Source organism: Numenius arquata, chromosome 2 (assembly GCF_964106895.1).
Source record: "Numenius arquata chromosome 2, bNumArq3.hap1.1, whole genome shotgun sequence".
NCBI classification, from domain to species: Eukaryota; Metazoa; Chordata; class Aves; order Charadriiformes; family Scolopacidae; genus Numenius; species Numenius arquata.
In genome coordinates, this window is record NC_133577.1 from 33,061,043 (window position 1) to 33,088,875 (window position 27,833).

At 62.1% G+C, this 27,833-nt stretch overlaps 1 protein-coding gene across 2 annotated transcripts; it reads left to right on the plus strand.

Moving 5' to 3' along the window:
* Positions 1 to 12,848: 12,848 nt before the first annotated feature.
* Positions 12,849 to 19,900, plus strand: LOC141479500 (spectrin beta chain, non-erythrocytic 2-like). 2 transcript variants are annotated; one of them, XM_074168709.1, is made up of 9 exons: positions 12,849 to 13,241; positions 16,785 to 16,865; positions 17,106 to 17,192; positions 17,342 to 17,433; positions 17,669 to 17,754; positions 18,331 to 18,397; positions 18,514 to 18,677; positions 18,973 to 19,107; positions 19,327 to 19,900. In XM_074168709.1, the coding sequence occupies exons 1-9, from the start codon at positions 12,903 to 12,905 to the stop codon at positions 19,560 to 19,562; spliced, it is 1,287 nt and encodes a 428-aa protein (XP_074024810.1). In that variant the 5' UTR covers positions 12,849 to 12,902; the 3' UTR covers positions 19,563 to 19,900. The 2 variants fall into 2 exon arrangements, with proteins under 2 accessions (XP_074024810.1, XP_074024809.1); XM_074168708.1 differs by lacking the exon at positions 12,849 to 13,241 and adding an exon at positions 14,856 to 16,391.
* Positions 19,901 to 27,833: the final 7,933 nt, after the last annotated feature.

The window sequence follows — 27,833 nt, forward strand, 5'->3', positions numbered from 1 at the left end:
GCCCTCGCCTCCTCTCTGGACAACCACCGCGGCCTCCGCCGTAGCCTCAACGAGCGCATCTCCCTCTACCTGGCCCAAGCCCGGGCCAGCCCCACCGGCCCCGAGGGCCAGCCCCACAGCCCCAGCCCCGGCGAGGATGGAGGGACCGACGAGGAGCGGCTGAACCGCAACTCCCTCGCCCGCTCCATTAAGAAGATCACGCTGTCCAACTGGCATGGGGAGGCTGGTACTGGGGACGCAGGGGGACCCGAGGGCTCTGCCCGGACCAGCAGCGAGAGGAACCACAATAACAACAACAGCAGGCCAGGGAAAGCTCATTTCAAGGTAAGTGCTCCCTGGACCCTGCTCTCCCCACTTGCGTGTGGTTCCCCATTCCTGGCTGCCTGGGGAGGCTGCACGCCGTCAGGGGATCCCTGCTCCCTTGTCCCATGTCCTCCAGGCAGCACTCGCTACAGGGCTCCTGGGGTAGTTGCTTTTCCTCTCGCCTCCTCCCCACCCCCTGCACTTTTCTGTACCATCAGGCTGGAGGGCAGGAGGTCTTTGCAGGCGAGCTGGAGACAGGCTTTCCCTAGGGCTAAGAAGAACCAGAAAAGCTCTGTCCCAGAGCCCGAGCTGTGGAGGGCTCAGCTTAGGCATGCCTGTGAAGATGTAGTGGTGTGTGTGGGAGCTGGAAACTCGCTCTCCCGTTACCAGAGGGGAAACTGAGGCTGGGAGAAGGGAAGTGACTCATGAAGGGCCACACAGCCAGGCAGAGCTGGGACAAGGCTAGGAGCAGGACTCAGGGCTCCCAGCGCCCCACCCTCCAAGTCTGAGTGCTCACAGGCATGGAGATCCAAATCTGTCAGTGCTGGAGCCCAGGAGACCCCCTATGTGGCTGGGATGGGGCAGAAGGCAGCTCAAAGACTTCTGCATCGCTGGCAAGAGCAGGCAGGAACTCCTTGGGATTTAACCCTGACCCACAACAGCTGGTTTCCCGGCGGGATAGCGCTAGGGAGAGCTGCACAGCCCACTGCCAAAATCCTTGTCTTCATTGCCAATAAAGGCCAGGCACAGCCTCGCAAGAGCTGCTGCTTCCTCCGGCACGCAGGCAGCTCCTCGTTGGGTGGCTGGAGTCTGCGCAGCCCAAGGGGCATCGGCATGAGGGCTCCCCTCTTTCATATAAGGTAGGGACACATGCTCAGCACAGTGGTGCGGTGCGGGACTCTCGGGCAGCCGCCAGGATCGGCCTCTCCTGCATGTCCGGCCTGGGGGGGTGGAGCTGGAAGGGGGGGGGGCAGGCTGCAAGATGGAGCTTTGGGAGGGAGAGGGATAGCCAGGGCGCGGGGGAAAGCATGCGTTAGGCAGGACAACAGCCAGTGGAGAGAAGGGAATGCTGTCCCTGACATAGGGCACATTAGGGCTTTCCTGAGCATGTCCCCCGGCCCTTGGCTCTGCCCTTCACTCTTGCCCTGTAGGAATGGGGGGACTCCTCCGGGATAAGCATAGTGTGGTCCGGGAAGGTCTGTCCCGACTCGTCTTGCTTGTGGGAAGTCACTGGCACCTACTCTTATATGGGAATGCAGTGAGAATATGTGCCATGTTAATTTTGCTTTTAATGAGGGGAAGAAGCATTTGCAGAGGAGGCAGCTGAGGCCGCTGCGCTCGTTTTACACATGGCTTTGCTCATGTCGTGAAGCCATGGGTCCTGCTGGAGAGCAGTTAGTGTGGCACCTCGCAGATGCCGAGGAAGGCATTTCTCCCAGCCTTCTGTTGCTGTGAGAGTTTGTTGTTTTGCTGGAGCAAGGACCCAGCTCCAGCCAGAGGGACCGGGGAGGAGGGGCAGTCCCGGTGGAGCAGCTCTGCAGGAAGGATGAAGTCATCTTTGTGCCGGCAGCCCTGTTTTCCTGCAGCTGATGGACCGCGAGACGGGGACTTTGAATAAAGCTCCCGTGTCACCTACAGGCTTCTCTCCCACGACTGAGACTTGGGGGGAGGGGAGAAAGAGGGGGGCAGGCTCGTGGGCTGCAGCCAGCGTGGGACACTGCTGCCTAGAAGAGGGGCTTTGTAGGGTCTTATGCCATGTGAACCCTTCACATTTAGTTCCCTGCCATTCCCTAAATGGGCATCCAAACCTCTCAGCCCTGTGGTTGGGAAGGGGGGTGCCTTCTCCTTCTGGCACCCACCTGCCAGACACGCTTAGCTCTTGCTGCGCCTGCTGGGCCGTGACTCAGCCTTGCTCCCTGCCTGCTCTTCCTGCATGGGATGGGACGCTGCAGCACGGTGCGGTGGTCTGTCCTCTGCAGCCCTCTGGAAAGGTCTGGTGGTGCTGGTCTCCCAGGCGTTACAGAATTGTTGGGCTGCTTGTGGGGCTCTGAGCCTTTCTGATGACAGCAGCTGTAGCGCTGGGGGATGCCATCCATGTTGGGACTCTTCTTCAGTCCTGCAGAGAAGGTAGAAAGCCACTTTCTGTACAGGGAGAGAGTCCTGCTTTGCCTGGCTTGTCTCCCCCTTGGACGCTCTCCCCAGTCTGGAGTGGTCGAGGTGGTGAGTGGGCTGGATTCGGCTCTGGCTGATCCACCAACCCTGTTTTCTGTGGCCTCAGAGGAGACCAGAGAGGGGGTGTCAGTGTGCCCATCACCCCATGCTGCCCTGTGCACGCTTGGATGGCTGTTACAGAGACAGCAAGGTGGCCCTGGGAAGGGAATGGAAGGAGATCCCTAAATCAGCCTGCTGTATCCAACAGCCCAAGAAAAGATCCATCCATAGAGGATGAGAATGACTGCCCTTGTGCATGATCCAAGCAATCCCATGCACCTCTCCTCCTGGGGCTGGGCTCTGTTAAGGACAAGGTAACAGGGAGTTCATCCTGGACCTCCTCTCCATGCCTGGCAGAGGCTCCTGGACTTCCTTCCTCCTGCCTCTTCTGCTCCCACCCTCACCCCCGTCCCACAGGGTCCCTTCCCTGCGAGTCAGCCTCCCCCTTAACTCTTGCCTCCCAGACAGGCTGAGGTCAGGGATCAGCAGCTGAGATGATCCAAGTTTGTGCCGGTGGGGTTAATGTCCTCCTGTGCCCTCATGCCTCTGCCCTGCTGTCCTGGAGATGGGCAGGGGTGGCTGACCTTGAGCGTTCTTAGATGACCAGGGGCAGTGGTGTCTACTGAATGGGTTTCTGCTGGTTTTGGAGTTGATTCAGGGGGAAAAAGGGTGTGTGTGGGCGAGCTAAAGTGGAGAAGGTGCTGAGCAGAGCAAGCTTAGGAGCTCTTCCCACTTGCTGAACACATGGCAGGAACTGCGGATGCTGCCCAGAGGAGCTTGGCCAGGATGCGTAAGGAGGGACAGGCAAGAGCCCAGCCAAGTGGTGTCTGGTGCTGCTGGCAGTCTCCTCTGGCCCAGGGCAGGGTTAGGCAGGCACGTTAACCTCTGTCCACTTGACTACTGGCACGGTTGAGCACTTCCAGGCTCATGGCTGCGCCTTCCCGTCTCTAGGTCTTCCTCAGGAAGGACGTGGATGTGGAGAATGAGCAGCAGGAGGCCAGGAGTCCCCAGGCCGGTGGTTTCTGCTCGCCGGCGGACAGAGGTTCCCCCTTCTGCGTGGTACGTCCCCCTGCCCTCGCCATTTGGAGGGTCTGACCCAGGGGTGCAGCTTGGGGCTGAGTAAGTGAGGGCAGATGCTGGTGGTCTGTGTGGGCACGGGTGTGGATGGAACCTCACCCGTGGTTAAATGAGCGAGGGGACAAGCTGGGCATGACATGGCGTGGGGATAGCCCCCAGGCCAGTGCCCAGAGGTTTTATCACTTCCAAGGGAGTCAGATTATGGGCTCCTCCAGCCCTGGCCATGGCAAGAGACTGAAGATCCCAGAGTTGCAGGAGGGCCTGAGAGTCTGTGTTGCTATTTAAAAAGAAGGAAAAAAAAAAAAAAAAAAGAAAGAAGAAAGAAGAGGAAAAAAAACACAGAGGATTTCTCTAGTTCTTGTGGTTAGGCAGAAAGACTTTGAAAAGTGACTCCCATGCCGTCAGCGGGGCAGCACATGCCAGAGTGCTTAGAGAGCCTGAAACAGTTGCCTGAACCCTGCTGCTCTGCAGGCTCCTGGGAAATTGTACCCTGGTGGGCTTGGGGGCGGCTGGGACCCCACGGGGCAGCTTGCACCAAGCTCCCTTAGGGATGGACGGCTGCCTGGAGCAATTTCTGCCTAGTGAGAGGAGGCAGTGGGCCCTGCGCCCTCAGGTTTCTCTTGAAGATGCTCAGGCTCCTGCTTGCCACCAGGTAGTGTGCTGTGAGAGCCCTGTCCCTGGGCAGCAGGGTGGGAAGCAAGTGCCTGGGTGGCTGTGCCATCCCCTGGGCTGCATGCAGCTGGGCCTGGGGCTGAGCTTGGAGTGGGGCCAGCGCTTTCCCTGGCTGACCTTTGCCGTCACCCCCAGCAGAGCTGGAGCCTTGACAGAGGGTTTCGTCAGCGCCGGCCACCAGCGAGGCCAAGCCCCAGTGGGGATGCTGCGCTTCCTACCCCCCTGCTGCCGCTTGCTTGGGGTGGGGGTCTCCGGATGCCCCTGAAGGAGTGGCAGGCTGAGCTTGTCGGGCACCTGCCCCGTGTACCCCTATCCCCAGGCAGTGTCCCTTGGGGTGACACCAAATGGATGCCACAGATATGAATACTTCTTGCAGGGATGTGCAGCCTCAGAGTGGAGGGGCAGCAAGCATGACATCCCCCTCCAAAGCGAGGACCAGCCTGGGTGCTGGGTGCCAGCCTACCAGCCCGGAGTGAACCAAGGCTGAGGGACAACCTCGCAACTGCCTGCTGAGGCTGCAAAAGCCACCGGTGTGGCCTTTGTAGAGGGGAGCTGTGCCTCGGGGTGCTGGGAGAGCACCCCAAATATGTCAGTGAAGGAGTGGGCTCAGGGATGAAGCAGGCTGACCTCATTTATTTCGGCTTCTGAAATGCTCCTGGGAGGCAGTGGGGAAGGGTCCCTGGGGGCAGCATGCTGACCAACCCCCCATCTCTGCCCACCCCAGCTGGCAGGACCCCTGGCGTCATCACCCCGGAAAGAAAGCCCCAGAGGCAAGGAGCCTGTGGTGACACCGAGATGCAGTGGGCGAAATGGCACGGGAGTGGCCCCCTTCCTCGACCCGAGCCCTCTGGTAGCCCAGTTCAACCGGGAGATGCTGCAGGTGAGGCCAGCTGGGGTGCCTGCCCAAGGGGCTGCATGGTGAGCAGGACGGGGGGGCCACCAGCAGCCTTTCATGTGAGCTGTGGGGTGGGGTGCGCGGCGGGGAGGGCTGAACTCCCGGCCCCGAGCGAAGCCATGGTTGTGGCATGAGATCATGTTTGGCTGCCTCTCCCTGGCTGTCAGCCCCGGGGAGAGGGGTCAGCCCACACCAGGGCCCTGCTTCCTCCCAACATGCGCATGCTCCTCCCATCCCTCATCCTCCTCTTCCCAGCCCCTGTCCCTCCTCAGTGGCGTGGGAACTGGGATGGCACAGATGGCATCTGCTTCCATGCCATGCTGGGAAGGGTGCACAGGCGCTTGCACCGGGGAGCAGGGTGCAGGGAGGAGAGATGCTTCATGTAAGAATGTCCTACACTGAGACCCCCAGTCTGGCCTGCCCGGTGGGGTCCTGACTTCTCCTGCTGGGCTGGGGCAGATGCCGGAAAGAAGCAAGGTGCTGCTTGCCTTCCTACCTCCATTGCCACCATTGCTGTCCTGAGCCCCTTTGCTGGCCTGTTGGCTCTCGGAGCAAATGGGTTGTCAGCTGAAAGGGTGCCCTCCGGTCCCTGTGGCAGTTTTGGGGGGGTTTGGGCTTGGGTCCCCAAAGCAGTGTCCTCAGGACTCTGGAGGAGGCACCCGGCCACACGGCTCTCCCCACGTTGCAGGCAGAGGGCTGGGTGCGAGGCAAGCTGCGGGACATGAAGGATGGCTGTGACCTCCAGGACTGGGAGGAGGTGGCTCAGACCCTGCAGCGGGACATGAAGGATTTCGAGAACACACTGATAAAGCTCAACCAGGTGAGGCCAGGCAGCTGCACAGCTCTCATTCCCTGCAGAACCCATGTCCCCAGGCTCTCCTCAGTGGAGGGTCCCTGGGAGCCCCTGATCCACTGAGTGAATCCCTTGTCCCCACAGATGGGTGAGCAGCTGATGTGGCGGGCAAGCCCCAGTGCCGAGGGGGTGCGGAGGCAGCTGCTGGCCCTGCGGGACCAGTGGCAGCTCCTGAAGCAGACGGCCACCAGCCAGAGCAAAGCCCTGGGGGGGCTGCGGAGCCTGCAGGACTTCAACAGGAAAGCTGAGCGGCTGGAGGCATGGATCAGGCACAAGGTATGAGGTGTGAGGAGCACGGTCCAGGTAGGGGGACAGCCTGACTGTCCCCCTGCCTTATCACACCCTCTCCTGACCCAGGAGGAGAAGCCCTCCCTGGCAGCCCTCCTGCAGGAAAGCCCGGACAAGATCCAGCTCACCCGCCGCATCCTTGACTTGAAGCAGGTAAGAAGCTGCTGGGGGACCACCAGCGTGCCAGGGACCCCAAACCCCATGAGGCTGGGGCATGGTGCAGGTCCCTGAGAGGCGGTCAGGAGGGTCAGCCGAGGGATGCTGATGTCTGTCTCTGCTCGGGCCAGGAGGAGCAGCAGTTCCAGAGTTTGCATGAGGAGCTGAACAGTCTGGCCCAGAAGCTGGAGAAACAAGGCAAAAGTGAGAGCAGGAGCATCTCGGCCCGGCGCAAGAACCTCAACAAAACGTGAGTGGAGGACATACTGAGCAGGACTGAGCAGGGGCAAGCTGGGCTGGGAAGCAGGACCCCCCGAAACTCCTGCCTGCATCCCCTCACCCCAGCTCTGCACAGCTTCCCAGGTGGCATGGGCTGTCCTTCACCTCTTCCACCCACACAGGTGGCTGCGGCTGCAGGGGACCCTGAAGGAGCACCACGAGGTGCTGCAGCTGGCCCTGGAGGTGGCCGCCTTCCTCCAGCAAGCAGATACCCTGCTCGGGGCCATCCACGCCAAGGTACCAGCTCTGGAACCAGGCTCAGCCTGGTGCATGGCTGTTGCACGACCAGAGTGAAACTGGGTGGGCAACACCTCGCTCTCATCCCTTGCATAGGGGCTGCTGTGGTCCCAGCACCCTCAGCTTGGGGAGAGAGCTGGGGGATGGAGCCTGGTGTAAGATGGGGAGCCAAAGCAGCAAGCTCAGCTTTGCAGCATCCCTTTCTACTGGAGCTGAGGGCAGGGCCCCGTCCTCCTTCTGCCACTGACGGTAGCTTCTTCTTACAGCAGAGGAGCATCTGCGGTGTGGGGAAGCCAGGGGAGGGTGAGCCATGCCGGGATCGGGATGTCAGGGACATAGCCAGCCAGGTGATGGTAAGTGCAAGGCTCTGCCTCGTCCTCTGAGCCCTGGGGAGAATCCCAACAGAGGGGGGACGTGTGCCTTCCTGGCTCAGTGCTGACACCAGCAGGGCTGGGGGCTCAGTGGGCACCCCATGGCCGTGTGGGGTGGCTTGGACTGTTTGATGGATGGGGGAGCTGCCTCAGGGGCAGCAAGGGACAGGGCTTGGTTCCCGCCACCTCCCCTGCTCCCACAGGGCTGGTGGTGGGTTGCCATCATGCACTCACACCATGGCCATGGTGCCTCATCCCTCACTAGCCCTGTCATTGCTCCCCGGCTACTCTCTCCTCCAGATGCTGGATGTGACTGTGTCCCAGCTCCTCAACCTGCAGCCCAGCCTGGCAGCCCGAGTCACCCCCAAGCACCGAGATGTCAAGGAGAGCTGGGCGCAGCTCCAGCAGGCACTGAGGTAGGGCACAGCCTGGCAGGAGCCCCAGGGTCTGAACACTGATCCGCCAGTGCTGGAGCCAGAGACTTGGGGAAAGACCTGGGTTAGCCCTGGCAGGCTCTCTGAGGCACCAGCTCCACTTAAGGTCCCTCTTCTCCATCCTCTGCTCCCCTGGGCCTCCCTTGCACCCCTTACCCAGGACAGAGAAGGCTCCGGTGCTGATGAGCAGTTCCCCAAGGGGTGAAGCTGTGGCTCCGACTGCTGAGCCCCGAGGAGACGATAGCAGCCGTGGGGCCATGGGGAAGGAAGCAGGAGACGAACGGACAAGAGGCTCTGGGAGCACGGTGAGCAGGGGCGTCTGTCTTCCTCCAGGCACCTCCAGCATCTCTGCCACAGGATGATGGGAAGCTTGTGGAAAAGGGGTTCAAATGTTGGGCAAAGCCCAAGCTGAGCATGCCTGTGACCTGGCCCCACCACTTATGGGGGGTGATAAGTGCCAGGCCCTGGGGCAAAGCGATGCACACTTTGGGCTGGCAAGGGAGGAATGGGAGCCCTTGTGCCGTAGGTGCTGAAGGACATGCTGGGGAAGACAGCGGAGCATACAAGAGTGGAGGAGAGCAGCCCTGGCTCTCCAGCGACGGGGCAGCCCCCTCATGGAGGGGATATCAAAAGGTACTGTTTTGTGGAGATGGCTGTGGGGAGTGGGGTGCAGCTGGAGGGGATGGGAATGGGGGTCCCCTGTGCAATGGGCAAGCTGACCTGACTGTCCCCCTCTCTGCAGGAGGAGGAGAGAGGCAGAGGCTGAACGGGGGACACAGCAGCTGGAGGCCCGCGTGCAGGACACCTGCCAGGTGGTGAACGTGGTAGTGTCTCCCCAAGAGTCATCCTCCTTGCTCCCAGCCGGGCCAGGGGAGCCAGTATGGGGATGGAAAAACATCCTTCCATCCTTCCCTGACCACCTCCTGCTGTCTGTGGGCATGCACACTTTTGCACGCACACTCATCCCTGGTCTGGGCACTAACGTACCACTGGGGGTCGGTCTCTTCTCCCAAGTCACAGGCGATAGGACAAGAGGAAATGGCATCAGGTTGTGCCAGGGGAGGTTCAGATTGGATATTAGGAAAAATTTTACACGGAAAGGGTTATTAAGCATTGGAATGGGCTGCCCAGGGAAGTGGTTGAGGCACCATCCCTGGAGGTATTTAAAAGATGGGTTGACAGTGCTTAGGGACATGGTTTAGTGATGACTTTTAATCAGAGTTAGGTTGATGGTTGGACTAGATGATCTTGGAGGTCCTTTCCAACCTAGACAATTCTATCGTTCTGTGATTCTATGATCTCCTTGCTCCCTGCTTGGGGACGTAGAGAGCCTGGAGGCAGCACAGATGCAGCAGGAGCTCCTGAACCCCATCTCCAGCCTCGGGGCTGTGCTCTTGGTGAGCACCCTCAGGTGTGGTGCTGGTGGGCACACCCCAGGCAGGGTCATCCTAACCACCCTCTCTGCCTCCCAGGAGGAGCCAGCACCAGGGGTGCACCCGGGGAGCCCGCAGGTGGAGGCCATGCTGTGGGAGCTGGGGGAGCTGTGGGAGGACCTGCAGAGGAAGCACCAGGAGAACGGTGCCGTGCTGCGGGAAATCGATAAGGTAAGTGGTGGCAGAGCTGGGGTGGGCACAGGGGCATGTCCCGATCACAGCAACTTGCTGGGAATCAGCAAGCAAGGCCAGTGCCCACAGGGGCAGGATCTGCAGTGTTAGCACTGCCATCTCCAGCTGGCATCACAGCCTGTACACTGTTCCAGCTGTGCCACCTGAGCTGCCAGTGCCCAGGGTACCTGCAGTGGGGTGGCAGCATGACTCCTGCCTCCCCTGGATGGCTCAGAGCCAGGCTGATGGGCTCCCCGCTCTCCCTGCAGGCACTGAGGCTGGTGGGGGAGCTGGACCGGGTCGAGCGGTGGCTGCAGTCTGTGGTCGGGTCACTCTCGGAGCCAGCCACCATGAGAAGCCCGGCAGAGCTGCGCCAGGACCTGGAGGAGACAGGCCAGCTGGAGAGACAGCTCCTGCTGTGTGGCCTCAAGCTCCAGGCACTACGGGAGGAGGTGGCAAGTGAGCCGCCCGACAAGCACGATGGGGCAAGGAAGATGCAGAGGAAGGTGGAGATGGTGGAGGAGAAGTGAGTCCTGGGGCAAGGTACTTTCTGTTCCCTGGGAAGGGCAGGCAGAAGGATGCTTGCCCCAGGGAGGTGTGGGGAGGAGAATTCTTTTCCCAGGGAGTTGCGGGGAGGAGGATGCTCGCCCAAGGAGGTGAAGAGAGTGCTGGCACCCATGACGGGCACCTGTCCCTGCAGGTTGGCAGGCGTGCAGGTAGCCCTGCGGCGCCGGGCGGCAGACCTGCGTGACTCCCTGGTGCTGTCTGAGTTCCTGCAGGACCTGCAAGAGGAGGAGGCACGGAGCAGGCAGGGACCTGCAGCGGTGAGCAGGGGGGGCAGGCGTCCCTTAGGATTGATTGCCCAGCACCTGGGCCAGGCCCAAGGGTTGGTCTGTGGCTGGCAGGAGGACCCTGCAGAACCAGCTGCCTGGAGGGGTCACTCCCCATCTCTCTCATGCCTGGTGTTTCTGTTGGCTCCAGCTAGGGAGTGGGCGTTGCGGCTCACAGGGGTCTTTTCCCCTGCTCTCGGGCAAGGCTGGGCAGCCACCAAGCAGCGAGGACATGAGCCACCCGTTGGGAGAGCTGCAGGAGGCTGTGGAGATGCTGAATGATGCAGCGAAGGAGCGGGAGCGGGTCATGGAGGTGGCAGCAGAGACAGAGAGCCTGGAGCACCTGGTAGGGGATGGTGGCAGGGGGGTCTGGGTATGCAGGCGGGTGGCCCACCTGCAGTTGTACATGTTGGCTAGTTGGGACCGGGCGTGCTGGTCCAAGGATCCTTGTCCTTCCCAAGGCTGGTGCTCCCTGCCCTTTTGCAGGCGCATGGCAGGGTGCCCCCAGGCTGGGGTGAGCTGGGGCCACGTGGTGAGTGGTGGCACAGGGCATCCCGCTGAGACAGGGAGATGAGCCGGGGCTCACCTCTCTTCCCTCCCTCGCCCATCCAGGTGGCAGATGTGTCCCCACACCTGGAGGCCCTTCGATGCAGAGCTGAGGCGCTGGCTCGTGACACTGCCCAAGCAGAGAGCGGCTTCACTGCCGTGAAGAGCGAGAAGGACCTCCAGGGGCTGCAGGGCTTGCTGAGCCAGCAGCAGGAGATGGAGGTGAGACTCGGGGAGCACAGTGGCTGGCCGTGCCCTTGGTGGGGAGGTGCCCTGGCTGGCTGGGGCCCTCCCGGGGAGGTGCTGGCCCCTGAGGGCCCAGGTGCTGTAAGCCTTGGCACACTGTCACGGCGGGCCAGGCTGGAATTTTCCAGCAGAGCTGAGCCCTGCCCCGCTCTGCTCCCCTCCGCCGGCATGGGCCAGGCACGGGGAGAGAGCTTGCGTCAGTTCCCGTGTGCCAGCGCCCGGCTGCCAGCACCTCGCTCATCTTCCCCCCGGCAGGGAGGTGACTCACATGGACAGAGCTGGGAAACCAGGCAGCCCTCGGCTCTGCCCGTCCTCCCCTCCGAGGGTGGCTCTGCCTCCTCTCGACAGCCCCTGGGCCAGCATCCTCCCCTCCATCCCTGCATCCTGGGAGGCAGGGGAGTCCAGCCTGGGCACAGAGGGATTGGATGCATCCTGAACCTTTTCTGCTTTTAGCATGCAGTGTCGGAGACTCTGCAGGGGCAGCTGGAGGAGCTGGAGAGGGCAGCTGCCCGCTTGCAAGAGCTCTGCCCTTCTCGGCTGTGCCCCCTCAGCCGGGCGGTGGAGGAGACGCTGCGGGCCTGGGCAGAGCTGCGGGAGCTGCTGCGGGAGAACCGGGCCCACGTGCAGCAGGCCAGCCGGCTGCGGAACTTCTTCAAGGATTACTTAGCCATGATGTAAGTGGCGATGAGCCGTCAGGGTTGTCTCTGCGGTGCTTGGGGGGGAGCTGGTGAGAGCATGGCATGGACTGCTGTTGAGTATGTGGGTAGTGCCAGAGCCCCAGCTGGGCAGGATCATAGGGAGCCTGGAACGATGGGCTGTGCAGGGCTGCCTGCTGTGGGGCAGCCCCATGGCATCTCACCCTGAACCCACTAGATTTGTTGTTACCCCAGCAAGCTGCTTCCAGCCATCCCTGCACATGGGAATGGCTTCTCTGTGGGCTGAGGAGGCTTCACAGGCTTGTGGAGGAGCCAGGTCATTCCTGAGTCTATCCTTCACATCCCACAGCTCCTGGACAGAGGACACACGGGCTCAGATCTTCTCCGAAAGCCCAAGTGGCCACGGCCTTCCGGAAGCTCCATGTGAGGAGCTGGAGAGGAGGATTGAAGGGAAGCTTAAGGAGTTTGAGGCGCTGGCAGCAGCGGGGGAGCAACTGGTGTCTGAAGAGCACTACCTGAGCGCAACGGTAAGGGCAAGGAATTAGGGGAGTCACCTTTACACCCCCTGAAGTCCTCCAGGGACAGTCACTGGAGGAGAGAGAGAGGTCTGGGTGCAGAGCCCTTGCGAGCAGTACGGGGCCAGCCATGCGTCTCGGACTGCTCAGGGCAGGAAGGGGTTTCACACAACAATGGATGTTGAGACCTGAGGTGATGCCACTGACCCTATCCCACTCCCCAAAACCTCCTGAACTGCTCCATAGCGAGGTCTCCTGGTAGGGCCAGTCTTCCTGGGCCAGGGATCCTTGCAGGCTGCCCAGCATCTCTTTTCCTTTCAGATAAAGGAGCGTTTGGAGGAGCTGCAGAGCATGCTGGGCTGGGTGCTGGTGCGCTGGCGAGCACAGAGGCACCAGCGGGACACAGGGAGCAAACAGGAGGACAGACGGGACCCAGAGAGCCCCTCTGGCACATCCCCCATTGGCCAAGTGAGTACCCAACTGTGCTGAGACCGGCCTCAAGGCTGAGAGTAGCAGGGGCACTGGACGGAGCAGGTGGTGCAGAAGTAGGGGAGGGAGGTGCCCTGGGATTCTCTGAGGTATGGACAAGGCAAAGGGAAGATTGTCCTGAGAAAGTGCCTGCCGCCTGCAGCCCTTCCTCCATGTTCTCTCTCTTGCCTCGTTCCCCAGGAGCAGCGTGCCTCGTGTGCTCAGCCTCCGCTGGAGAGCATCCACAGCCCAGTGGGGTTCATGCCCTGCTCCCTCCCCAAGCTCCTGCAAGGATCAGAGCCACAGGGGCTGTCAGGAATGGCCATCTCCCCACCGGCATCACCCCTCTCAGATGCCCCATTGGGAGCAGAGCAGAGCTGGGGGGAGCCCAGCAGCTCAACGCCCTGTGATGTGGAACCGCCTGAGGAGGCTGTTGTCTGGGATCCTGCTGAGACCTCAACACTGCTGCTGCCACCACGGGGCCCCAGCGGGCTGGGGGGAACGGTCAACCTCATCTTCAGCATCGGCAAGAAGGGCGAGAAGAAGAAGGTGCAGCCAGTGGCCAGTGGCGAGTGGCCAGGGGAGGAGGCGCTGCAGACGGTACGTGAGGGACAGTAGGTGGCTTCAGCAGAACCATGGGTGAGCACCCAGTGCCAGTTCCAGGGCCAGCCACCACTGTGCAACCAGGGCAGCTCCTATGCAGCCTGGGGGGTTTTAAGGGCTGCAGGCTTGTAGCGTGCTGGGACTCCCCCAGACCATTTCCAGCCAAGCTGTTAGGGCTGTGTCTGTCTCAGGAGAGGGACCTTTGGCTGTGCTGATGCTAAGCAATGCCCGAGGACTGAGGACCAGCTTTTGCCACCCTCTTTTCACCTGCGCTCTCCTGCTGTGGCTCTTTGCCCACTCTGCCTTCAACTCTCTCTGTCTCTCTCTCTCCCCCTGCTCAGCTCCCTGCCACTAAACCCTCAGGCTGTAAAACCTTTTGGAAGCATTGCCAGGGGCTTTTAGGAAACGCTTGGGGTAGTTTAAAGCGAAAGAGAAAGCCACCTCGCCAGCTGGTGGAAGAGGTAACGTCCCGGAGGGGAGGCTGCATGCCGGGCAGAATGGCTGCATGGCGTGAACCCGCCTGCTATCGATCCACCTGGCCATGCCACTGTGCCCTGCTTGCGGTGGTCCCCTGGGAGAGGGGAAACCCTCCCAGTGCCATGGGCTCCAGAGTGTGGGTGCTGGGGAATGTGAGGAGGGGGCTCAGATGGGGCTAGCTGCAGTTTGGCCCTCCAGGTAAGTGGTTTTGGTGGCCACAGGAGGCGACCTACTGCTGAGGGGCAGCAGCAGTCCCTCCTGCAGCTGACTGAAGCGGGAAGAGCTGGATGGCGGCCATGTGAGGGTGCATGTGTTGGGGGGCATGCTCAGGGGTGCATGGCCCCGTAACCCCACTTCTGGGGACTCAGTGTTTTGCTGGAGCTTCCATCCAGTCATTCTCCAAGCCTGGCATAAAGTGCTATGTGCAAGGAACCCCAAGGGCAGCCATGGCCAGGTAGCCTGTGGGGCAGCCCAAGGGAGAGGGCAGTGGGCCAGAGAGGCTGGAGTGCATCAAGGCAGGGTGAGGGGCTGCCAGGATGTTTTGGGGGTAATGGCCTCCCTCCAGCCTAAGGAGTACAGAGAGATGCTCCTCTGGCTCCTGCAGGCAAAGCCCTTTGCTTTCATCCTTGTGGCCCCAGAAACCCAGAAGGGCTGCAGCTGTGCTGGAGAGGGTGTCTGTGGGTAAGGGGAAGGAGCTATGCTCAGTCCCTGCCCTTGCAAGTGCTCTGCTGCCTGGGGGCATGCAAGGGTGGCAGGGACAGGCAGCAGTGACTGCTGCCTCCATAGCCACCTAAAAGTGATGGCTTGGAGGACAGTGGTGCTTGATGGAGAGCTGCATAGCACAGGCAGCCCCCGCTGCACTGCATCTGGAGGACTCCATCACAGGCAGGGTTTACCCTGCCTGCCTCTTCCCTGCCTGCACTGAGGTGGGAGCAGCCCTTGGGGAGCTGGGGTGAAGCCATGCTTCTCCCAGCTCTGCATGTGCCACTGGCAAGCATTTTCAGCTGCCTGTCCCTCCCTGCCCCGGCTCCCTGTTTGCCCCACTGCAGCATGGAGAGAGCGTGGACGGCGCAGGGTGATGGAGGCTCCGGCCATGGGAGTCACCCCTCTCCTGCTCTGTGTCCCCAGGCACAGGCAGAGGCCAGGAAAACCTCCGACATGAAGCGGCCACCTGTGGCTGTCCGCCGCCCTCCGGCATCCAACGTCAGGACACCATCCGCCTCCCACACCTTGCCCAAGGCCGGGGCCAGCTCCCTCTTCAACAGCCTGCAGCGGCGGGAGAGGGCACGGGCCGAGCAAGCCCGGCTGCTGACCCTGCAGGGCATCATGGGCGCCAGTTCCCTGCAGCCTGCGCCCGAGGAGCACCACGGCCCCAGCAACACATGGCCTCAGAAGTGTGGCCGGAGGAAGGGGGGGCTAGGGGCGGCGGCCGCCACCGCTGCTAGACCCCAACTCGGGGAGCTGCTGCTCTATGTCAGGAACCCACTGGTGCGGGACATCGATGCTGAGTGTGGGGCGGCCACCCAGGACACCCGCCGACCTGACCCGAAAATGACATGCCCCCACCTGTCCCTGGGTTCCGTGTTTAGCCTGGAGCTGCCCCGGGACGTGGCTGTCCTGGGTTGCCACCGAGGGGCCATGGCACTGGGGGAGGAGGTGGAGAGGCAGGAGCAGAGGCAGGGCAGGAGGGTGAGGCCATGGGAGCCCACAGACATGCATGGGGTCAGATGGCAAGAGGAGGCAGATGTAGGTGAGCACAGTCCCCAGGCGCCCAGCGAGGGGCTGGGGATATCCCCCAAGAGCGAGCGAGGAACATGGTTTGAGGAGGTGAGCTTCAACCCCAGCTACAGCCGCCAAAGGGCACACCATGCTGGGGAGGAGCATTGGAGCCCGCAGTGTCCTGGCAGTGCCAGTGAAGACCTCCTGGACTTCAGACCAAGCCAGCCATGCCATGTTGGCATGCTGCATGAGCGGGTCGGCAGGGAGGGGGACAAGCTGGCCACCCAGGAAGGCAGTCCCAGCACCACCGGCAGGGCCAGGCATCACGAAGCCACTCGGCTGGAGCTCAGGCCATCCCCCACCGGCATCCCAGGCAGGGCAGGAGCCATCCCAGGCACTGCCCGCACACAGCAGCCAGCTGGCAGCGGCCAGCCTGGGGAGTCCCCAACTTCCCCTGCTGCCCCCACCCAGCTCTCCGTCTTTGAGTGGGCACTGGGGTCGCCACAGCCCCCCAGCCCTGTGCCGGCCACTGGGGAGGTTTGCCACCCTGCACACAGGCAGTTTGAGGAAGAGGAGGAGGAGCTGCAGGCCATCTGGGATGGGGCAAGCAAGCAGCGGGCACATAGCCCACCAGCAGGCAGCCATGCCCGCCACCGGCCGGAGAGCGGGGCAGGCAGCCTGGCCAGCCCAGATGCCACCACCAGTGGGCCCCTCATCCTCTCAGCAGCAAACAACGTGCTGGTGGCCAAGTTCACCCTTCCCACCACTGCCCAGCTCCTCCACAGCCCAGCAGGAGAGAAGAGCCCTGGTGTGGGGCACAGTGGCAGTGGCAGCCCCAGCAGGCACGGGGTGTCCCCCCGCACAGAGGAGCTGGTGTCCACAGCCCCCTTGGACAGCCCGGCCGCCTGGGATTGGCAGAGGCATGGCGAAGAGGAGAAAGAATGTGGCAAGGTGAGGGCTGGGGGCTTTCCCTCAGGGTCAGGCAGGGGCTTGGGGGACACCCCAGGCGACAGCTGAGTTACCCACTCCAGCAAACATGACCTGTGTTTGGGGACTCCCTGACTCAGGTGGTCCCTTTGTTCCAGCTGGGGGGGTGGAGAAGAACTAGGTGCTGAATTTGGGGCTCCCTGCAGCACAGCATCCCTCCACCAGCCTTCAGCCTTAGTAAGGCAGCACTTAACCCCAAAAGCCTACAAACAGCCCAGGCCAGAAAATTGTTCCTGTTGTCCCATTGTCACTTTGGCATCGCCCACTGGGGATGAGTCAGACAGACCTTGTGCACCCATGGGCTGAGCTGGCACTGCTGGCCCCAGCGCTGCTTCTCTCACCCCTTGTCCCTTACAGGTTCCTCCCAGTAAAACGGAGTTTCAGATGATGGAGGGGACGCTGGAAAGGAAGCACGTGTTGCAGACAGGAGGGAGGAAGGTATGGGCATGGCTTTGGAGCTCCTTTGGGACTGGGGTGCTGGGATGGGGCAGGGGGAGGATCTGAGTTTTGGGGTGGGAGCAAAGCCAGGGATACTCCTGGTGCTATCATGGGGGTGCTGCTGGCTGTGCTGGGAGGGCAGAGCCCACCGGGGCTGGGAAGCATTTTGAGTGGCAGGGGACTGCCTGTCTTCTTCCAAACTTGTTGGCATCACAGCTATCCCTTGCTTGTCTCCCACAGGCCAACTGCCGGGCCTGGGGCCTCTTCCACGCCGTGCTGATGAGGCAGACATTGTGCTTCTACCAGGACCGCAGGGACAGCCTCAAGGTGCGCTGGGGGAGAACCAGGGGGCATGGGAGGGGGCTGGCAGTGCCGGGGGGAGGGGGCGCTGGAAGTGGGGTTGTCCTCACCACTGAGGCTGGGGAAGGCAGATCCTGCCAACCCCACCATTGCTCTTGCTTTTTTCTGTGCTGCAGAGCTCTGTGGTGGCCCTTCCCCTGAACCTCTCCGGGGCGATCTGCACCCCAGATGCCGAGTACACCAAGAAGACCAACTGCTTCAGGCTTCAGTGAGTCACCCCAACCCAAGGCAGCTGGGTTCTCATAGCCACTGCCCTCCCTTAATGTGTCCCTGCTGAGACAGACACACATCAACGCCCCCAGCCAGGGCCACCTCCATCCACAGCTTAGATGAGGATTTCCTTCTTTCTTTCTCACTTGCTTCCCTTCTTTCCCAGGCTGGCAGGGGCTGTGGTATGGGCACCCCATGTCTGTCTCATTCCTGACTTGTTCTCCCCCCTCCAGGCTGCGGGATGGCTCCGAGTACCTCCTGAGGGCCCCCTCCCAGCCCCTCATGAATGAATGGGTCTCCAAGCTGCAGCAAAACTCAGGTGAGTAGCCCTTGCTGGCAGAGCAGGGGCCCGGCTGTATGTGGTTACCATGGGTGTGCAGCCCCCGCGGAGCCCTCTGATGAACAGGGGGTGTCAGAAGAGCAGCAGCAGGGTGTTGTCTCTGATTTATGCATCCTCCTAACCTGCCTCAGGAATGGTAGTTCTCTGCCAGGCAGGATTTGGAGGCTTTGTTTTCACACCACATACACAGTTATAAATCAGGAATAGCACGACTGACGTCAGTGCAGCTTCAGCAGCAAAAACCCAATGTCAGGAAAATTATAATTGTGCCTTGGTCTTCCTCCATCTCCTCTGCGAGGCCTGGAAACCCCTTCCCTGCCCTCCAGGCAAGGACATCTGTAATACTGAGGTCTTCCCACTGCTGAACCCATACCCAAGGGGGCTGAGGCCCTGCCGTGAAATCCTGGGCTGGCTGGCAGGACCAAGAGCAGGGGCTACAGCAGGAGGTTGGAGAGGCCAGCCATGCAACACACAGGGCACCTGGAGCTGGTGCTGGCTCTGCAGGATGGTCCTGTGTGCCACCGGCATCCACTGGGGTGTTTGCTGTGCCCCCAGGTTTCCCTGAAGTGGATTACTTCCAGGCGGCGACACAGCGTGTCGAGGGCACTGGCGGTGCTGGAGGGTGAGTAGCCAGGAGCCGGCCAGCTAGGTCTTGTTACAACTCTCTTGCTGGTGTGTGCTGCTCCAGCAGGGTGTTGGTGGCCCAGTCTGGTTTGCTAAATCTCTGCTACTTTGCAGTTTCAGCAAGGTCCCCAGCCCTGGAAGCTCCAACCTCCAGGGACATCATCAGGTCATGACTGCCAAGAGCCAGGAGATCGTGGTGCTACCCCGCTCAAACACCCGGCTGCAGCGGCCTCTAGGCAGTCGGGATGGCCCAGATGATGGGGCTGTGGCAGCAGCAGGTGACTTTCCTGCCTGGCTGGGCTTGTGCTGTCCCCCATCTCCTCTCCCCAGGCCAGAGAGGTGCAAGGGAGCTGACTGGGAGAATCTGGCTGTTGGTCAGTCTTGAACTCAATGGGGTCTGGGCCAGGAGTCACAGGGCCCCTTGCTCAGGAATGGGGGTGGGGGAAGGACCAATTACCTCCCTTCACTTTCTGGGATACTAGGATAACCACACAAGTTTCCCCGAACTCTTTGGGGCTAACACAGGTGTCCTGTGGTGGCCTTGCCATATGACATGTCTCCATTCTGCTTCAGAGGATGTTCGTGGGTCTGGGCACAGGGAGCAGCAGCGGTCTCCCAGGGGGTCCCCCGGGCTATGGGACAACAGCTGCCAAGAAGATGACTACGGGTTGGTGGCCAACAAGAGGAGGTCCTATTCCTTCACCTCAGGTACGGCCCTGGTTTCACTGTCACTGCCAGGAGGTGGCACCACTGTCCCTGTCCCCACAGGCACCAGAGGGCAGGTGCGATGCTGCTCCAGCACCCACCCCGTCCCACATCCCTATGCCCTGGGCTGCAGCTCCCCACTCAGGGAGGGCTCTGGGGGACTGGCAAGGGGTTTTCAGCCAATAGTACCCTTCCCTCCCCCCTGACTGCTCGCTTTTGCAGCTACCTACCAGAAGATCACTCCTGTGGCCGTGCCCAAGGAGCCGGTGGAGGCTGGGAGCAGCTACTCAGTCACGCTGTACATCGGGGAGCAAGCGGCAGCCGTGCCACGAGCACGCTGCCATTCCTTCGTGGCCCGGCCAGGGACCCCGCGGGACACGCTGGGGGAGAAGACCCCCGGTCCCTCTCGCCCCAAGAACAAATCCGTCTTCAAGAAGTTCTTCGGGAAGAAGGAGTGAGACCCAGCTGAGAGGGTAGAAAAGCCCCAGCCTGCCCTTTATCCTCCTCTCGGGTGCCACCCTGGCCCAGTCTCCACTCCCAGCACCAGCTCACCACTCGCCACCTCCCCGGGGGAGAGAGGCTGCAGCAAGCGGCTCCACTCCAGCCAGCCCCGGGGCTGCACCGTGCCCCAGCCACTACTGCCCCCAGCCTCAGCCCGGCGCTGAGCACCCCTCCTGCCCCCCACCGCCGGGTGCTCGCCCTGGGTGCCGCCAGCTCCCCAGGTGACTCGCTGACACACAGCACAAGCAGGGGGTGGGGAGGGTGGTTGTTTTTATTAAAAAACAAACAGACGCTTAGTCTGGGAGCTTCTTCTTCCAGCAGCACCTGTGGGCGCAGGAGGAGAGGGGCTCGGGGGAAGCCCTGCAGCAGGTTTCGTTCGTGCTTGGGGAGAAGCCTGAGCCATCTGGTGCCTTTCACAAGGATGCTTTGTCCCATGGGTCCTCTGTACCTGCACCCAGCCCTGCTAATCCCACAGGGCACCACTTGGGCCCCTTTTCCCTGCTGTGGCAGCTGGGCAGAGAAGCTGCTGCCTGTGGAGCAAATCATCCTGCCCTGCAGCCCTGCCAGGCCTGCCCTTCCTCTCTCACAGGATGGCCAGCAGCCCAGGTCGCAGCAGGCGGATGCTACGTGCCACGGAGGGGGCCAGGGGAGTGTGGCTGTACCCCCAGGGCTTCCTGCATCCCAGATAGTTTGCAATAACTTCACCGGGTTACGCCGGCTTCAGCTGCCCTGGTTCCTGCCTATAACTAGGAAGGGGAAAGAGCAGCTGGCTCAGACTGTCCCCCAGCATGTACCAGCCCTGGGGGAAGAAGGGGAAGTTTCTGGGGCCACGGGTAGCAGGGCCTCTCCCCAGCAGGCTGCAAGGCTGGGCCATGCACACCCCTCGCCTCCTCATCTGCACTGTGGGGCTTAAAATAGAAGTGCTGGCTGCAGCCCAGCTCTGCAGCAAGGGCTGGGAGAGAAGAAACGTGGGCGCAGGGCTGCTTCTGCCACCCCTTCTTTCCCCCCCCGTGGTGTCCCCAGGGCTGGGGGCAGGCAGTGAGGTGGAGGTGGGCATGCCAATGTCACCTGCAGAGGGGCTTTCTCTGTATTCCCAAGGAGGGGGTGGGAGGAAATACCGGTGAGGGGTGCTGCCATGTGGGTGGGAGAAGGAGATGCATTTTTTGTGCTCCCCCTGAGCCTCCCCACCCTCTGCTTGGCTCCATTGCTCTTGACTCCGGCACCTGTTTTCCTCCAGCACCGAAGCTCGGCCGCTTGTGCTGCCTTAAAGGGAAGAGGCGAGAGGGTGGCTGGGGCTGGGGGGGTGCCCTGGTGGGGGGCCAGCCCCAGATGGCTGGGGAGGAGGCTGAGGCACGGCATTCACGGCTCCGGCCGTGCATACCAGGAGAGCAGCCGGTGGGCAGGCGCCAGTTCATTCCTGAGCAGCTGAGGGGCCCGGTGGAGGGGACAGCGGGTGCTGTTGAGGGCCCCCCTGCCAACCCCAGGGGGGCGATGCAGACCTGAGGTGGGGTGGGGGTTTAGCAAGTGTCCCAACATGGCCCGAATCCAGCACAGCAGCGCGGAGTGGCACATGCCACCAGAGAGGTGTCCCCATCCCAGGGACGATGCTGGCACCTGCAGCACCACTCTGGGTGCCCAGGGTTGTCCCCCTCGCACAGGCTGTGCTGCCCCTCCGGGGTGGCTGCTCGCCCACAGCCTCCCCTCTCTCCTTCCCTGCGCTGGCGCTCAGCCCCGCTGCAACCCGCTGACGAATCCCGCTTGCAGTTCCTATGGCAGAAGCCACTTCCCCCCCTGCTAATCCACCCGTGCATGCAGCCTCCACCTGCTGAGCCAGCGGGAGCCGTGCTCAGCCGGCCCCAGCCAGCGCCAGGGCTCCGAAACCCGCTCCGGCTGCAGAGACTGTGGGGCAGCAGAGCCTCCGCGCTCCGGTCCTGCTGCCGCAGGAAACCCCAGCCCCGCTTGGCACCAGGCAGCGAGGAGGCTGCCCGCAGCACCAGCTGGCACCAGGAGAGCTGAGCCCTCGAGGTAAGGGCAGAGTGCGGGGGGGGGGCAGGGTGAGAGGAGCAAGTGCTGTCCCTGCTGTGCCTTGTTCCCCCCGGGTACTGGGGAGGGGGGTCTTCTTGCTCTGAGCCCCCCCACCGAGCTAAGGACTTGCCTCCTATTTTGGCTGCACCAAGGTCACCCTGCAGCTGGGGGCCTGTGCTGAGGTCCTGGAGCCATCACCCACCAGCTCGCTCCCCCACCCTGGGGGGGGGGATGACAACAGAGGTCTGGGAACCCAACCAGGACCTGGGGCTTTCAGGTCCCACGGCTGCAAGGAGGATTCAAAGCCTGGCCCCCCTGCAAAGGGAAGTGAAAAGGGGGTGCGGCAGTGGTGGGGCTGGCTGGTGGCATCTTGCCCTCCTTGCCTGGGCAAACTCATGCGGCAGGGTCCCCCCGGGGCGGGGTCCCCAGGAGGGTGCAGGGTCAGGGGCACCAGATGTGAGAAAAGCCAGAACAGGGAGCATCCCTGTGCTGGGGCTGCAGCAGCGGGGCGACCCCAGCAGCATCGCTCTCGCAGATTTGAGCACCTGGGGCAGAGTGGGGTGTGAGGCAGGGTTAGGCAGGGGTGGGAGCACCAGCAGCGGCAGGGCTGGCCCTGGGCTGGGGCTGAGAGCTGTCCTGCACCTGTCTGTGCTGTGTCCTTGACGTGGCAGGCAGCGCGCTAGGACCTGGAGAGCCCCGGGCAGGCATTGCTGCCCTCTGCCCAAACGGTACGGGATCCTACCTTGCCAGCCGGCAGCACCGCGGGAAGGAGCCTGCCAGCTCCGGAAAAAAACATGTAAGGGAGCATGGCTGTGCCACGGGCCACCCCAGGCCAGGCAGGAGCTCCCTGCACCGCGTCCCGCTGGCTGGGACGTGTTGGTTGGAGGGCTGGGGACTGCCGCTGTAGGCTGTAAACAGGGCATGGGGTTAAGGGCTGGTGCCAGTGGCCACAGGAGTGGGTGGGTGCTGGAGTAGAGCGGGGACCCTGGGAGCGGTGGTGGCTGCACTCCAGGGAAGCCCTGGCACCCATCCCGTAGCAGTGCAGGGCAGCTGAGGTTGGGGCGCTGGGGGGCAACAGGCTGTCTGATGAGTGCTTTGACCCCAGCATGCTCACCGCTGCACTCCGGCCTGTACTGGCTGCTGCCGCCTTCCCCTCCCTGTCCAGGACTCCCCATGGGGCTGGGCAGGGAACCTGTCCCAGGACATATGGCAGGCACCAGGACAGTGCCATGGGGCAGCAAACACCCTCGCCACACACACCCCAGTACCAGCCAACTGGGTACAGTTTTTGGTTACCCTGCCGATGGGGATGTCACCCCAGGACTGTCACAGCCACCACTGCTAGCCCCTGTCATCTTCTTGTGTCAATCCCAGCTTTCCCTGAGTGCTGGCTGCCTCCCTGCCCCACCAGACCCATATATTCCTGTATGGCCCTACAGGTGCCTGCACTGCAGGGGACTGACTCTGCCGGAGAGCCCTCCCTATTCCTGGAGGTCCTGGGGCTGTGCCACCCCTCGCCTCCCTGCCGGGGCTTCTTCTGCAGCCCCATCCGCCTCTCGCAGGCCCTTTGTCCCTATAGCTGGGCACTCTCCCATGACCCTTTCTATTTGTAGGCTGACCACTGGGAGCCCGCCCTCTGCCCTTGCACCATTCCGCATCCAGCTCCTTCCTCCCCAGGCGCCATTCCCCCAGCTGCCCTCGGTGTGATTTGGCCCAGTGCAGAGGTCCCGGCTGCCCCCGGGGCCCGAGGCTTAGCCCAAGGCTTGTTTGCAGGAGCTTGACCTGGAGTGCAGGGGACAGAGAGACGAATGTACAGGCAGTGCAGGGTTCAGCAGGTGGCCTTTGCCCCCTACATCTGCGGTGCCTCCCAAGGTCAGGGCGCTGCTCTACCTCTCCAGTAAAGCTCTCACCCAAAAGGTGAGAAAAGGGCCCCTGCCGCTGCTTGCTGCTCCTATCCCTCCCGTGCCCTGGTGCTGCCTCAGGGAGGGAACCGGTTCTGTAGGGGCTGCGTTGGATGGGGAAAGGTAAGGAGCGAGGGAAGCTGGCATGGCTGGGTGGCAGGAGACAATGAAACTCATCTGTCCTGGTCTCCAGACCCATACAGGAAAGATGATGGAGGATGCGGTGGAGGAGCACGGCCACGTGCTGCTGGCCTGCTTGTGCTGCGCTGGCTGTCTCCTGCACAGACATATAAGGAGCTCCTGCTCCCTGCCAAGAGCGGCCAGAGCATCCCAGAAGGCAAGCTGGGTGGCACCGGGAGCAGCAGGACAGGGGATGTGGGCAGCAGCAGCACAGCAGCCTGACCAGGGCAGCCTTGACCTGAGTGACTGGCAGCATCAAGCCACTCTGGGGCTTACTGGGAAGCCAGGCTTTTGTGGAGCTCTTTTTCTTCTCGAGAAGCCTGGCTTTTTGCAGGGATCCCAGCACCTCCATGACTGTGGCTATAAAGCAGGGCCAGCAGCAGCACTGCCGGGCACTGTGCAGCAGCTCAGCCCTGCTGTGAAGCTTCCTAGCACTGCCATCCCAGGACACAACACTAGCAAAAGCCAGGTGAGGCTTTTCCACATGCTTGGCCCCACCGAAGATGGCAGGTCTTGCAGGAAGAGTGGAGGCAGCAGGGAGTAAGTGATGCCTGCAGGTTCTCCTCAGAAAGAGGGGGTCTTCGTGAGAATCACTGTTGTCAGGGCTGACTTTTCTCTTCTGGCTGGCCACAAAGGAGATTTACTGGGTCTGGGTCGCAGTGTTAGCAGAGCAGGCTGCGTTTCCCCGGAGACTGTCTCTGAGTCCTGATCAGCTGAGGGTGGATATGTCGGGTCAACCTCAGGCCATGAGCCCCTGGGAAGGAAGCACCAGGAGCCCCCCCCCCCCGCCTTGTCCCTGTGGCACTTGGCAGAGGCACAAGGATGCTCCTGGCTGCTTTGTAGCCCAGGGTGGCAGGGAGAAGCAGGCAAGCTGCCTCCTGAGAAGTGAGCTATGCTGAGGAGATGTGCCTCATGCTTGTCCCTGTCTCATCCCATCCCATCCCATCCCTGCAAGACTCAGGGCTCGCAGGGGACCAGCCAGGGCCCCTTAGTCTGTGGTCTACAGTTGAGCTGTAAGCACAGCCCCAGAGGGCGGGTATCACGTTCAGGGTGACTGTCACCGTGATCTGTCCTCATGTGACCCATCCTGGGTGACAGCAGGACCCTGAAATCTGCTTCCTCACACCATCCCTGCCCTTCTGCATGGTATGTTACCTACAGGCAAATGCTGCCCTGCTCCTTTTCACCGCCTTCAATCCAAGAGCTGGAGCTCCTGCCCTTGGACATTCCCTGCTTACCCCCCCAGATTTCCTGACCCTCACTCATCCCCAGCCCTCCTCCGCAGCACAGCCATGGGTTAGCACAGCACACATGCCAAGCCCTCCGAATTGCTGCCCACACTTTGGGATGCTTGGTCCCACTTCGGCCACAGAGCTCCCGGTGCTGGCGATGGCCCCGTCTCCCTGCTCCAGCACACTGACTCCTCATCCTCGTGGTAGGCCTAGGGGCCACCAGGGACCCAGCGTTCAGTCCCTTGCTTGCCTCTCCCTAGCCCCCTGCCCGGGATGGTGGCTCAGGATGCTTCCCAGCTCAGAAAGGCCAGACCCTCTCCCACCAGCCCTCAGCTCCCTGCTTTTGGAGCACACCGCTGCTGTGTTCCCCGCTTCTGCTTTCTCACCCCCCGGCCCCCGCATGCCGCGGAGCCACTTAAGCCTACAGGCCGGCTAAGCCCTTCCCCGTGGGCTCCCCGTGCTTCCCGGTCACGGGAGGGGGCCCACAGCAGCCGGACGCCCACCCGGGGGCCGCCGCCACCCGTGCCCGCCGCAAGGTGTGTGGGGGGGGTGGGGTGCTGCGCCGGGCTGAGCCAGCAGGGGGCAGCACCCGCCCGCCTCCCGGTGATGAGTTTGTGGGTGCTCTGCCGCTGCGCCGGGGGTTCCCCGGCACAGTCCATAGCAGAACCCACGGCAAAGCCCCACTCGGGGTCAGACAGCTTTGCAGCGAGGGCGGTCAGGGGCCAGAAGCCGGTGGTCCCTTCCGGGAGAGCCAAACTCTGCCGGGCCCCCCCCCAGCAGCAGGAGGGGCGGGGGGGGGGCACTTTAGACTCCCAGCAGTGTTCCCCAGCCCCACTCGTGGGGGGCACAGGACCTTCCCTCCTGAGTGTTACCTTCTTCCTAGGCGTCTTAGCACATCCTCTGTCCAGGGGTGGATGTTCAGCTTTGCAAAGGGGCTGAGGAAGGAAGTGTGATACCCAGTGGCCAGGCTGCTGGTCATGGGTTCAGCCTGCCCTTCTTTTGATGTGTCATGGTTGCGCTCCGCTGCGTGGCCTGGGGCACACATTTCAGCTTGGGAACCCACGGAAGCATGACTGGCAAGGAGGGGAAATGATGAACGGCTGGCACTGTTGGAAGCTGTGGGAAAGGGCTCTCCCAGAGACGTCCCTGGGGGATGTTTGGGAGCATTCAGCCACAGCTCCACAGCCGATTCGCCCAAGGGGGAAAGCATGACAGGGTGGGCTTAGTCTCCAAACAGGATTTAGTCAGCCGTGCCAGACGTTTGCACAGAGCTGAATTCCTCTGCGCCGGCCAGCAACTGTTGGGCCAGGCACAAACTAGGGCCAGTATGGCTGTGAGAGCTCCTGGGACTGAGTTTGGAGCCCTCATCTCTGCATGTGGCCATGTGCCATGGTCCCCATGGTGCTGGTGGCTGCAGAGCCCATCTGAGTGGCTGCACCCCCCGAGATCTGGAGCACAGTTCTGCCCACTGCCACCAAGGCAACTGGGGAAGGCTCACGGGGAGCCGTGGCTTCAGGCTGTGCCTTGTGGCTGGGATTCAGCCATCCTCCAGAAAGGTTTTTTCTGCCTTTTAGATGGTGCTTGGATGTCCAGGGAGCCTCTGGGCACTTGGCTCCATTGGAGTGTGGATAGAATTTGCGGGGGTAAGGGAGACGGGGAGCAGGACCACACAGTGGCTACCACCCTCCTTCCTCCTGCCAGGTTCCCTGGTTCCCAGCTGCCTGCAGCTCCCCTGGGGCATTTTACGAGAGTGGCTGGGTGCCAGCCAGCTCCTTCCTCAATGGCCCTGCTCTGTCATCGTGGGAGGCTGGTGCTGCCAGCCAAGGAGTGGGATGTGCTCCCGGCACTGCTTCAATGGGCTGGATGACCTTGACCATAGTGTGGTTCCGTCCGCCCACGCCAGCTCCGTCCTCTGCCAAGGACACCCGGTGTGAGATCATGACAGGGTGCTCCGAGTGGCCCATGCCCTGGGGCTGCCATTTCTGAATGCTGCAGGGCGTTCCCTTCCCACTGCCATGCCAGGGGTTAACTCTGGCTCCTCCAGTACAGATGGGTACCCACACTGTGGGTCTTGAGTTTAGCAAGGTCTTGGCTCAGCCCCTGGCAAGTGAAAACTGCCTGCTCCTGGGCTAATATTTCATCCTTGGCCAGTGGCTGCACGGCTGTCACTCAATAACTAGCCACCCAGCAATTCTGCAACTAATTGGTGTCATTAGGCAGTAAATGCTTGTAAGAGAGAGCAAATGGGCAGCCAGAGCTGAGGAGAGGGTAGCAGCAGTGCAACTGGTGCAGAGAGGGAGGGAAGATGTGCTGGATGCAGGGAGGGAGGCAGAGGGATGGGGATGGTGGGGAGAGGGATTGCTGTGGGAAGGATTGCCCAGGAGGTGGAGGGGACAGGAGACCCTCAGCAGTGGCTTGGGCAGAGGGGCTTGTGTCTCCTCCAGCCTATCAGCTGGGAGATGACCCCGATCCCAAAGATGCTGCAGTCCCAGAGGAGCATCAGGCCCTCCACTTTAGCTCTCTGAGAGGGGCTGGAGCTTGGGCTGGACCCCACCACCCACACCACCCTCTGGGAGCCCCACAGGTGCCCCTTGCTGAGCTGCGCCTGCCCGGTGGACAATGGGGTTTGTTTCTGCTTGCCCAGCTGGAAAACACCCATGGCCCTGCCACCGGGCTGGAGGCACTTGTGGCCAAGGACCTTCCCTGCCATGTCTCCAGGCTGTTTGTTCACAGGGGCACATGAGCTTTCGAGCAGCAGTGTCATCCTGTTGCATCTCAGTGATACCAGCCAGGGGGATGCTGAGCGTGGGGAGGCCAGTTAGCAGCAAGTGCCTCCCTCTTCCCTGCCTCTCCTTGCAGGCTTTTGCCCAGGGCTGCTTCTCTGCTGGCA